Source organism: Coturnix japonica, chromosome 19 (assembly GCF_001577835.2).
Source record: "Coturnix japonica isolate 7356 chromosome 19, Coturnix japonica 2.1, whole genome shotgun sequence".
Taxonomy (NCBI): domain Eukaryota; kingdom Metazoa; phylum Chordata; class Aves; order Galliformes; family Phasianidae; genus Coturnix; species Coturnix japonica.
Window position 1 is genome coordinate 80125 of NC_029534.1, and position 13129 is coordinate 93253.

Consider the following 13129-nt stretch of genomic DNA (forward strand, 5'->3'; position numbering starts at 1 on the left):
CTGCCCGTGTCTGGGTGCTCAGCCCAGCCCTGCCAGATGCCCCATATCACCACTCACCCGTCTGGCTTTGCTCTGGTACTTCACCGCCTTTTTGGTGTCAGACACAGCTCGCTCCACGTAGTCCACAGAGTGTTCCACATTGTACTCGATGCGGTCTATCATCTCACCCTGCAGAGCAGGGACAGAGCCCACCCGCCCACGCATGCAGATGTGAGCTTCTTCCTTCCCCGCTGCTCCCCCGCGCTGTGCAGACTTCGCCCTGTCCATCCCTGGCCCTGCAAAGGAGAAAGGGACCGTCACCCACCTGCTGCAGGCACATGGGGAGTGGGCACCCCAGGCAGCCCTGGGGTTTGGGCTCAGACCACAGGCTTTATCGGGGAGGGCTGGGACTTCTGTGTGTGGCCAGCAGAGTGGCAAGCAAGGGTCAAGGGGCTCCCCAGCCCAGGTCCAGCCCAGGGGCTGCACCAGTCATGGCCCAGGTGAGCACCACAACCATGGAAGTGTACTGATATTGTGCTGCACACCACAGAAGCAGGAGGGATAGAGGACAAAAGCCAAGAACACACCCGCAGCACCACCTGGGATGCTCACAAAGCCATGAGCATGCACAGATGACTGCTCTGATCTGCACGAGCACCCTGCAGAAGAGCAGTCTCCTGGAGTGAGGCTGGTGAGTCTGGAGCACCGAGTACTGCAGGAACTCGCCAGCCCACCCACACCCTTCAGCACCTACATGTGTCAATGATGTGCTTCCCAGGGGCAAGGAGGGGCTTGAATCCCAACATCTTCCACATGGGTAACTGGCAGCACACAAGGTCAGGAATGGTCATGGAGCCCTGTGTCACCCAAAGGGCACTCCTCATCTCCAACCACCTGTGTGTACCACAGGGGACTCACCATCCATAGGCCTCATAGAGAATCAGGATGTAGTGGGGACAGACAGGCTTTCCAGCAGTGGTGACAAGGCACAGGGAGCCCAAAGTAATGGCACTGTGAGGACACAGAACCTGGCAACTCTGAACAAGGTGAGGGCAGCCCTGCACAGATCGACACTGCTCACACTGGGGCCAGTTATGGGAGACAGAAGATAAATACCCTCCTCTCAGAGGCAGACAGCACTGCCCTGTGACCTGCCCCTGGGAATCTGCCCTGGCCTGGCCTAGCAGCTCCAGCCCAATGCTCTGCAGACATCGGGGGAGAGCTGTAGAGATGCAGAGGGCCGGGTGTGCTGTGGGCAGGATGCAAAGACCTCCACCCTCACCCCACATCCTTGCGCTGGCCCCAGTGCCACACAAGAGCCGCAGACATGCAGAATGCAGACATGCAGAGCCGAGCATGCAGCACTGGCAAAGCCAGGCAAGGTTTTACCTGCACTGATGTCTCCTCGGGCCGCGACAGCATGGCAGGCAAGAAGGGGGGTGAGCAGAGACATGGAAGCATGGGCCTGGGGCTCACCAGGCTCTGCAGTGGGGTCCAGTCCCACAAAGACCCCCCAGTGCCGGTGCCCGGCTTCAGGGACAAGGACTGGTGTGCAGCCAGATGCCGGACACCTGCTGCGTTCCTACGCCACCCCCACACCTCCCACTCCACGCACAGAACCCCACTCTCTCTGCAGCGCCCACCTGGAAGGGGGCTGTGTGGGGCAGGTGACCCTGTGCTGCCCGCCCCTGTGCCCACTGCACCCCATGAGCCACAGCCACCCCTACCTGGCTCTCCACCAGCATGGCCATGTCCACGAACATGTCGTGCAGTTCCCGGATGCTGTTCTCCAGTTTGATGATCTCACTGTGTCGCGTCTCGATCTCATTCAGAGCCTGCTTTGTGATGTTGGAATCCATAATGATCTGTGGTGAGACAAGGCCAGCACACAGCTCAGCAAAGCCCCTCACTGCTGGGATGGGGCACCAGGAGGAACAAGGGGAAGGCTGGGAAGGAGTGCAGCTCCTGGGGCAGAGAGGCCCCAGTAACACTCTACACATGCCCATGTCCCTGTTGTTGGGCAGTGCTTGGGGCAGGGCCACCAGAAAACTCCCCCAGGGATGGGGGCTGGCACGGCTGCAGGCTGGGAGCAGGGCTGACCTGTGGTACTTACCCCAGAGGAGAAGATTGCTGGGTTGCCACTCTCCAGCATGTCCTCCAGCTCCTCGCTGGTGGTGGTCCTGCCAGCTGCAAGCAACACACGGGAGTCAGTGGGAGTGGCTACAGACCCAGTAGCCATACTCAGGGCTATGTCAGCTCCAGCCATCTCCAAGGAGCAGAACTGAGCTCCCTGAGCACAGACGGCAGTGATGGGATGGAGAGCAGAAAACCAAGAGGAGGAACTGCACAGCCACCCTGGCCTGGCAAGCTCACGAGGACAGCCAGCTCCACCCACACACTGGGTGCTGCACCTCTGGCTGGAGCTCCCAGCCCAAACGCTACGCATTGAGGGGAGAACAGGAGTGCATCCAGCCCACCTGAAACCAACAGAAAGACTGCAAGGAAGGGCTGAGGTCTGGCATGGCACCCCCCACCACACACTGCCCAGGGGCTCTCTTAGAATGTCTCTGAACGGGCCGTACCCAGTTGCAATCCCTCCCCTGCAGAACAACCAAAGAGTCGGTGGTGATGTGGGGCTGGACACAACACTGCAGTGCAGGACGGGAGCAGGCTGCTGACCCCAGGGGCTTCATGCGCACTGCTCTGCCAGTGCTGGGAATGCAAGCTCAGTGAGCAGCAGGCTCTGGAGTAAAGGCTTTTCATTAGCAGTTCACGCTTGTCAGCTATGATTCCCCACTGAACAAATGGGTTCCTTTCAGGTTTGTTTCACGGCTTCTCAGGTGTGCTCCTGCCATGGCCCAGCAGCCGGTGCAGCACACAGCCCCGCATTACTCACTGATCTCCAGCTGCCGCTGGATCCTGCCCTTGCAGCGCTCCCGGTAGTCAGTCTGCGTGGCGTTGTATTCAGACATCACCTCCACGAACTTGCGTGACAATGTTGAGTGCTGCAGAGGGAAAAGCGACAGAGGGGTCGCTACCTTGGGTGCCCTGCACACCACCTGCAGGCTGGGGCTGCCCTGACCACAACAGGGATGCACAATCTGCAGCCTCAGCACAGTGCCCCGTGCCAACCCCATGGCCAGCACTCAGCTGAATGGAGCTGGAAGCCCAACACCACCCGCCCACCTCCCCAGCTGCTCCTGCAGCACATGGGTCTGACAGCACCGTAGTGATCTGTCAGAATAAATGGGGAATGTGCTGGTAGGGAAGCAGGGCCAGCACAGCTGACAGACAAAACATCACTGAACACCTTTCAAACCAGGCTGTCCTTGCTGGGAGTGGGCAGTGAGCTGGCAGCCCCCAGGTATGCTACCCAAGTCCTCCTGCTCACGAGGCTTGGGCAGGGGCACCTGGGCACGGCCAGGCAGAGCGGCTGGGCTAGGGCCTGCCCGTGTGGAGGTCACCCTGTGCCCTGCAGCCTCCACACAGCACTGCATCCCCTTCAGAGTCCTGAGCCAACACAGCCCCAGCCCTGGGCACAGCACCGGAAACATCTTCAGACACATTTGCCTTTGCTTTGCTGCTATTCTCAGCAAGCAGCAGCTCGGTATTTATGGCAGAGCCTCAGGCTCAGGCAATCTTATTCCTCCTCTGCTGGCAAAACTCCCACAGAAGCCCAGGGCAGCTCCCACGTCAGCAGGCAGCCTCTGCTCCAGGTGCCACGGCATGGTTGGAGTGGCTGCCATCACCCCCAGCTCATGGCCCAGAACCCCACACAGGTCCAAGAGACCCTCTGTCTGCCTTCTCAAAATGGTCTTCCTAAAATCCAGCTCATTCTCATCTTGCTGAAAGCTATCAACATACACTGGTCTGAAGCCAGATATCACCTTGAGTGCTGAATGACACTCCTTACTGCTCAGCAGCGCAGCGCACCCTCTCTCTTTTACTTAAGAAGTTATTTATCTTGGTGTTTATTTTGTCAGATTGTTATTTTCTGTTCCCATGGGCATCCCACATGTCTACAGAATGCATCTGATTTTCAAGGAACAAGGAGTTTCATGAAAATGGGCTAGAAAAGGCATTTTAAACAGCTTATAGTCATTAAATAAAAGCCACCTGAATATTCAGAGTGAATAAAAGCACATCACAATGGATCTTGCATTTGAAACAAATTCATTAAACAGAAAATATTAACTGGAGTTCTGAAATGGAGCTGATTCAGCTGAAGACAGAACCAGGGAAGGGTCGAGGTGGCATGAGGGAAAACCTCTCAGAAGGAATGGTGAGACACTGGCACAGGCTGCATGGGGTCGGGGGGGGGGGGGTGACCATCCCTGTGGGTGTTTAAGGAAAAGGCAGATGTGGCGCTGAGGGATGTGGTCAGTGGGCAGAACTGGTGGTAGGGCGCTGGATTGGATGATATTTGAGGGCTTTCCCAGACTCTGTGATTCTGTGCTTGTCCTTGAGGGTTTCTGTCATCAAGGAACATTTCTGAAGTGCTCGTCCCGAGGGCTCCTGTGGGACAGCCCAGCCCTCCCCCTGGGCTCCCTTGTACTGTAGGGCTGCACAGCTCCCACGTGCTGGGTGAATATTTCCTCCAGCTACACAAACCAAGCGCAAAAGCAATTAAAGCAAAAGCTATTCTCAATAACAAGCACTGACATTTGGAAGAACATAAATGCCAGCGTTCGCTCTGTTATGAACTCAAAATTACTTTCATGCTTAGAAGTCCATAATCTTAATGCCTGGCCAGTCCTGACTTACAGCCTGCTAACAGGGAATCAGCTCCTTGTTTTATTCAGCAGTTTGCTCACAGCACAAACCAGCAAAGCCCTCCCTGCAGAAATACCTACACAAGGACTGCACTTCATGTACCAGACATCTAAATCAGATCTCCAGTTCAACCTGTCCTGACTCCCACGCACAAATGCGCCTTTCAGAAGAAGGATGGCTTCCTTGGGCTTCATTCTATACAGATCAGAGCCTGCTGCTGAGCGTATGGCAGGAAAAGAGTTCAAAAATGACAATTTTGACACCTTTGGAGGTTTAGCCAATGCAAAATTTTCCTCACAGACTGGCGATTTAAAATTAGTTTCAGTCTGGTTCCCAACAATTTCTTTGACTCCAGATGGCACAGCCAAAGTGGAGGTGAGCCTGGCCACACACAGTGATGTGAACTCCAGGAACTCTCAATACAACTGGTGATAAGCAAACCCAGGGGACCAGACAGGATGCATCTGAGTGTGGAACTGACCAATTCACTGCAAATTGCCTCTACATCATCTTCTGAAGACAGAGGTGATCGCAACTTACCCCGAGGACTGACAAAAGGCAAACATGAAACCAATCTTTCAGTAGGAGGATGTGGGAAACCCATGTCTGCTCAGCATCCTTGAGTCACTGCCAAGCTCACTGGATACAGAACCATCACAGAATCATTCTGATTCTGACTTGTGCTCTTCTGATGGAGCACAAGTCCCAAGAGAGACCCCCTGGGGGACACGGAACAACCTTATGGAACAACCTTGCCTCATTCCTCCAAAAAAGCCACGAGAACATCATCCAGTGCCACCAGGGCAGAGACTCACCTGAGTTTTCCTTATCCTCAGGTCGGCGGATGACCTGTTCAGTCCCTCCTCTTGCTCAATACTCTGCTCAATACCTGATCAGGACAGAAAGACACAGATTATTTCAGGCTGGTTAGAGAAGGGATTATTTGCCAAAGAGACTTTAGAAATGGATGTAATGCTTGACTCTGATCTCAGAGCTTTTCCATATCCAAACAAAAAGGACCACAGGGCTGCTCTCCAGCTGTGCAAGAGGAGGGAACTCAGAGCTGAAACACCCCTGCAGAACATCAAAGCTCGAGACTTCTTCTGGGACCCTACGGATGACAGCTGCACGGGGACAGCCCAGCAGCACCGCACAGGGTTGTCCTTTTCATTTTACTGAAAACCCTAAAAGAAACCTCCTGCCAGCATTTCCCTGCCATTTCATCAGCAGTCGGCCTTCTTCAGCATTTACCATCAGTCATTCCCTGTTCCCAAGGAATGGTATTGGCAAACACTGTACATTTACAATAATTAATAAAGTCACATTTTCCCAAGAAGCCAGTAATTAGAATTAGCCACTGCATGAGCAATATCTCTCCTACAGGAGTCAATCCGCTGTGAGCAGATGGTGTTTTTGATCATTCCTGACTGTTTCCTTCCAATGATCGCACTGGCCACAAGGTGGTGTGGGACAAGGCACAGGGACTGGCAGGCAAACAAGGCAAACACGTACTGGTAAGTCTTTTCTGGAAGGGAAGGGGAACCAGAGCTGGCCCCGCCATTCCTTGGGCTCTTAGAGCCCCTTAAAAAAAAAAACAAACCAAAACAAAACAAACCCACAAAGCACAACAGGTATGGAAGAGGACTTTTTTTGCATGAAAGCCTGAAAACCCGTCATTTGTGCAGTTGGTTACACATTCCCAAGAGGAAGAACCCAAGAGGTGCTGGCTGTGAGGCTGGGCATCACTGCTGCATGTGGTGCCTGGAATCTGACTTGGACATAGTGACCATGAAATGATGGAGTTCTCTGTGCTTGGTGAAGTCAGAAGGAGGATCAGCAAAGCTGACCTGCTTAGAATGTTGGTTGGGAGAATCCCATGGGAGTCAGCCATGAAGGGCAGGGGGGCCCAGCAAAGCCAGACACTGCTCAAGGAGGAAATCCTAAAGGCAGGGGTGACGGGCTCACAGCAGAGCTGGGGAAAGCGACTGCCACAGCAGAGCAGGGATCAGTGAGAAGTGCTGGTCTCAGGGACATCGCCAGAATCCCCCCAGTGCCTCGCAGCAGCAGCACCGCTGTGTACTCACTCTTTAGCTTGGAGCGCACTTTGTTCGCTGTCTTTTTGATGTCTGACATGAGCTCTTCCAGCTCCTCCTTTGTTTCTGGGGAGAAAGAAAAGAGCAAACATGGGTGTGCTGTGGACGCTGCTCAGATCTGCTCACCCACCCCACAGCGTGTGGGGCCAGGAGCCGGCAGCACTGCCCCTTCCTGGTCAGACAGACGCACAGCTGGCAGCGCTGCTTCCCACAGTGGAGAGAAAATGACTGCTGTACATCAAAGCTGTTCTGCACATCAAGTGCCGCAGTGCGGGCTGACTTCCCTACGGCCCCGCCACGCTGGGGATATGTCTGCCCCAGGGAGAGCCCGCTGCTCCTTGGCTCGATCCCCAACTGATGCTGAACAACAAGGACTCAGCCCAGCTGAGGCCAGGCTCCCTTTGCTGTGTGGCCAGCAGCACCCTCAACACCAGCTGATTAACAGCCACTTCATGCATACTCACTACTTATGGCAAAAACCAGACAGACTGCAGTGCCACTGGGCCAGAGAACACCCCAGTCCCACGTCCCACATCCTAGAAATGGCTCTGGGGAGCACAGTAGCAGGGCTGTGTAATGCAGCCCTCACACTGCAGCGTGCAGGGGCACAGGAGGTACAAACAAAAACAGAGGCAAGCAAGTTCCTTCCTGCCTGTATCCCTTCACATCCCTATGTGCCCACATGCAGACCCAGAGCACAGTACCAGCAGCTGCAGGCTCCTGCTGGGAGCAGGGCCCTGCTGAGTGCCTGGAGCCCCACAGTGAGTCCCTGCTGTCACCAAAGCCTTCTCCCAAGGACTGCAAAAGCTTTCTAGCAGAGATCCTCCTGGGCTGCCAGAGATGACTTGGCTACAGAGAGAAGGAAACCAGTGTGTACGATACACTTGAGAGCAGTAAATCAGCTGCAAGCCCTGACTCACCAACAAGGTTTGGCACATGGCTATCTATTCTCTTTCCCATGTGTAAGCAGCAGAAGTCAGGCAGTAAGGCTCTGAGCTCACCACTAACAACAGTGCCATCATTAGAATGTCTCTAGATACCCGTGCTTTGTGGGACTTTTCCCTGCACTGCAGCACCTCCATACCACCACCAGTGCTCTGCAAACCCGATCAAAGCAGAGCCCCTCCATCTGCACTCCCAAGGACCAAAGTGCTGGAGGCAGAGGCCAGACCTGCCCCCCATGAGAGCAGCAGGACGGTGTGGGTGAGATGAGCTGGCTCAACAGCAGCTAACTCTGACCTCCATACCCAGCTGCACAACCAGCTATCCACATCCCATATATACCTGCCGTTCCAACGAGACTTCTCAGCAATGCTGCCACCCTAACACTCCCTCTTCATTTTGATGAGATGAAGACTTACTTCATTGAATAGAAGTTTGTTGAATAGTCTCTAGGCACATTAACTGAGTCATTTTGATGGCTGTAGTAGCTGTGGTGCTGTATGCTTCCAGCTGGCAGTCACAGGCAGAATTAGAAAATCATGATGATGGGAATGTGTTGGGGGAAGGTCACATCCTACTGACAATTGTACACATTTCTGACTCAGAGCTAAGAGCTTCAGAAGGGCTGGGAAGATGAGGAAAGGAGCGTGTCTGCAAGTACCTCCAGCCAGGCTGCCACGAACATGAGAGCTGGGAACTGTTTCTGTTCACCTGGAAGCAGGAAAGCAAAGAGGATCCTATGGCTGCCTCCAGCAGAAGTAGGGAGAGACCTGGGGGGAGATGCTGCTGGGATGTGCAGAGGGACATCACAGGAAGCAATGGAGCAAACTGAGACATGGGTCATTCCAACTGGAGATGGGAAACACTGTCATTGTGAAGGTGACAACAGATGCAGAAAGAATAGGGAATATATGCCCAATCTTTTGGCTTCCTGGGCTGAAAACAGTGAGGAGCAAATGTCAAGTTAATCAGTCAATAGGAACCCAGCTCCTTCCCCTTCTCGCTTTTCCAAAAGTGGATGCTGTGCCACTTTCCAAACTCCCGAAGCCTTTCAGGTATTTAGAGTCTTAGTGGAAATCAACACTAAAGGCAAACAAACCACCTTACTCACCTCTTTGCAAGCATCCCTGTTGATGCTTCCAGGTAGATGGATCCAGCGTGATCTAATTTTGGGGCCTGCTGTTTAAGAACCATCCAAACTCCTCTTGCAATGCAAGAATTCATTCACCATAAACTATTCACTTTTCCCAAGCACTGAAAAAAGGCATTTCCTTTATATTTCCATCCCTTCTGCATTGCTCTACCATTGTCACAGATTAATGCGCTGGAGCCACTGATCATTATCTGCTGGTGCTGAAGGGCACATCAGGCAGGCAGACCATCCTTCCAGCTGCTTTACTGCTCTGTGCCCTCCCCCTCCACCACACCGGGATAAGCAGAGACAGCAGTAAGAAAATCTCCCCAAATAGGAGTTATTGAAAAGCAGTAAGAAAAGAATGCACCAAGGACCTGCAGCGTGCTTCAAACTTATTCCATGTCTGCATGATGTAAATCACTGAGTTGTGACCATCTGCACCGGACTCGTAGTATTTCACCCTGCTGGTGGTTCTCTGTGATATACAGCTAAAACCACCCATCGCTGGAAAAACCTCCTGGTGCTCGTGGGAGAAAATGACCTGAGAAAGTCCAACCACCTGGAGCTACCAGGAACGGCAGCTCCACCACCTCCCTGGGCAGCCATTCCAGTGCCTGACCACTCTCTGAGAGAAAAAGTTTTTCCTTATATCTAACCTAAACCTCATCTGATGCAACTTGTGGCCATTTCCTCGGGTCCTGTTTGTTGTCTGAGAGAAGAAGCCAAACCTCTCCTCACCATAACCTCCCTTCAGGAAGTTGTAGAGTGCAGTGAGGTCTTTCCTGAGCCTCCTCTTCTCCAGGCTGAACAATCCCAGTTCCCGGAGCTGCTCCTCATAAGACTTGTCCTCATAAGACTCTTCTCCCTGTTCTCACTGTCCTGCACTCCCAGCACGAAGGCAGGCTGTTGCAGGGTGACCACCGCCTCTCCTTGGTCCCCCCCGGCACAGCAGCTCAGCCCTGTCAGCCCTCCCTCCTCCCTGGCACAGGGACGTGCTGCCTGGCACACTCACCCCACTCCTCCCCGTGTGGTGACACTGCCATCGTCACCGCTGTGTCACCAGCCCCTGCTTCCCTGGTGTTCTCTAATTCATCAGCAGCTGTCCTGCGGGAGGGCAGAGGGGTTTTCATCTCCAGCGGAGCTGAATGTTATGGAACACATGCTTGCCCCCAGGAGAGCGAGGGCTGCAGCCCTGCTGCCCCAGGAGCACCAGGGGGAGGAGAACAGGGAACCCCAAAAGCAAAATGGCCACAGAGACCACAAACCTGTGTAGCCATGAGGCAGCTCCATGGTAAACTCACTGCCTGTCTCACAGCTCCAAACCTGACCCTCCTGGCTCAGAGAAGGGCATGGTAACTCCAACTACCTGCAGTAAGAGCCAGCTCTGGGAATGGTAGCAGGAAGGGAAGAAAACCCCAATTATCTGAGGACACATTTGGTCTGGGGACTGCACAGACCAGCTACCAGCACTCATCTGACCTCCTCAGCCTCTGCAGAGTTAATATTTTCATCAGCTCTGCTCATGCCTCCTCCCCAGCACAGCTCATCTGCTCCCGCACACCCACAGACGCCACCATCAGCACGGAGTGCTGTGCTGGGCTCCTCCAGGAGCTGCAGTCTGTCTCCCCTAATTATGGCTTCCCCAGCCTCTCCTTCTCCCCACACTGGAGCTCTCCTTCCGCTGCTGCTTCACGTTCTGCATTTCTCTTTGCCAAGATTTGCCTTCACCACTCACAGAGCTGCTCATTCCTCACTAATAGCTGTGCACAGCACCAGGCTCTGCCCCACCAGCCTTCCCACCCCACCACCTGCATCTCACCTGGCCAAACACTGATACCTCTCTCATCGTTTGCATGCAAGCATAAAAATCCCTTAAAATCAAACCACCAAGCAAGGACAAAGCCGCCTGCACGTGGTGAGGTAGCCGCAGCCATGGGTCCTCCTTCCCAAATGTAGTTTGAATAAAAACATTTGCAATGAAGCTGAAGCAACAAGGAGAGCTCTGTTAATTCCCCTGCAGCAACAGGAATACAGCCCCGCTACCTGCCCAGCTGTGGGGGGCAGGTCAAGAAGGAATAATGGCTCTGTAAGGAGCTGTTTGTTTGTTTTTTACCAGGATGTGACCCAGAACTTCCACAGGGACTCTGTTATTGGAGATGTTCAAACATGACCCTGGATGGCCACTGCCAGCAGGAGGTTGGGCCGCTGCCCTCGGCAGGTCCTTGCCAACCTCAGTCACATCGCTCCCTCACTTGCCCCACACTGACTGTGTGCCCCAGGAACAAGGAATGTGCAGCACTGCACTCAGCCAGGACGCAGCAGTGAGAGCAGGAGAGGCACTGCCAGCCCCACAGCACCACACACAGCCAGCTCAGAATGGATGAACATGGGCAATGCTGCTTGGCAAAAGGTTTTGTAGCAAAACACTATTTGGAGCAGTAACTGCTGCTGTTGGTTCTGCCTTTCCATGGTGATTACAGACACAAGTGCCAGCAATGGAGCAGCTCCCTTTCTGGCACACACAGTATCTGGGACAAGCGGACTTCCTCTTATCATTAACTACTGCACATCCTACTAGACACAATAAGGAGCATGCGAAATTGTAATAACTAATTAAACACAGGTGCCCAACCTTCTGACTTGTCTGAGCCACACAAGTGAAGTGGGACTGTCTTAGGCCCCATTTATGTCGCTCCGAAAGTAATGCCTCCTGTTTATTTCCACAGAGACTACAACCAATACAACAAACACGGCAACTCTCTGATAGAGCAAATTCCCAGCTACAAACTATTTCTCAGCACAGTCACCACCGTTAGCTGTGCATTTTCACCAGCAATGAACAAGAGCCTGCATGCTGCGCTCATCAAAACCTGCACCCACAGAGCTGCTGCTGTCCCACTGCAGAAACACACCACACACCACTGTCTGTGCTCACACCCACTGGTTGTTCTCCATCATCGTTCAACAAGCAGCAGTGAATGTCAGTGGGTACCACTGCTCCTGCACCAACAGGAGCACCTGAGTCTCGCTGAGCTGACCGGCTGAACGTGGCTTCATGCAGCAAGAGATGGAGTGGCCTTTGCCACCTGGGCGCACTGTGCTCACACGGTGGGATGTGCAAATAGTTAAGCAGAACATCCCTAAAGCCCAGAGGAAAATAAGAGGGGAGGTTTTGCTCAAGTTCTTCACATCACTTTCCTGTCCGGCAGCCTCCCCCAGAAGTACCAGCTATTCTAAGCTATTCTAAGCCCTCGCAGCACTCTCAATGCACAGAATTAACTCCCAGATTGGGAGCTCCGGATTCCTTTTGGTTACAGTGAGATATGGAATCCACACATGGTGCTGTTACCCACTCCAAGTGCCGCCTTTGCAAGAATCCAGATGGATGCCAAGAATAAGGCACTCCTTATAGCTGTAGCATTTTAAGAGATACTAACATGTCTTGCATAAAACTGCCCTAATTTCCGACTTGGGCTGAACATGCAATAGCTGCATGAGTCACTTGCTGCATTCTTCAAAAACTCATCACGGGTTATACTTACACAGCAAACATTGCACTCAGGTGGCCCCAAACACCTGGGGATGAGAGTCACAAAATGGTTCAGGTTGAAGGACCTCAGGACCTTGTGCTGCCAACCAGCAGGGTGTGCTTCCAGTTGTCTTCCATCAAAGAACAGTGCGTGGGATGTGAAGTGGAGCGGGGATGGCACTGCTCCTTCCAAGCTCAGCACAAACCAAGCAGCTCTCTGGCACAGGACACCTGAAGCCAGGTGCCCTTCATTTGAGATTCCAGCCATCCTTCTGTGCCTCTTTGTTACAGCTGCAAAAACCTCTAGCAAACATCTGAGCCATCAATGGAGGGACCACTCCTTCTGTCAGAGCTGCACAACTGAGCAGCTCAGGAGGGGCTGCAGGCAGTAATAAGCAGCCTGTGCTTAAGCTGCTCCTCAGCTGTGCATCCACTGCATGTGGAGATCAGCAGCCAAGTTCTGACCTGCTGGAATCCACACCAATTGACTCATTGTGTACCTCAGTGCTGATTAATCACCTACTAACCCTCCACAAGAACTTTTGCCAGCAGGGTGTACTCACAAAGCGACTCAAAAACCGTGTCTACCATCTACAGCTTAGAGTAATTAAGAAGGAAGATCTGCCAAGGGACAGCCCAGCCTGAAAGCAGGCATCCGCAACCCAGCTGTGCTGCATC

The 13129-nt window shown here is 53.3% G+C and overlaps 1 protein-coding gene across 1 annotated transcript in view; it reads right to left on the minus strand.

Moving 5' to 3' along the window:
- The window catches only part of STX1A (syntaxin 1A), a 32646-nt gene that overhangs the window by 3370 nt on the left and 16147 nt on the right, over window positions 1-13129 (minus strand). The window contains exons 4-9 of the mRNA XM_015880922.2: window positions 6837-6911; window positions 5568-5641; window positions 2876-2984; window positions 2093-2166; window positions 1707-1844; window positions 58-168 (exon numbers count right to left, since the gene is read on the minus strand). Of these exons, the coding sequence (XP_015736408.1) occupies window positions 58-168; window positions 1707-1844; window positions 2093-2166; window positions 2876-2984; window positions 5568-5641; window positions 6837-6911 (581 nt within the window). The remainder of the gene's footprint in view (window positions 1-57; window positions 169-1706; window positions 1845-2092; window positions 2167-2875; window positions 2985-5567; window positions 5642-6836; window positions 6912-13129) is intronic.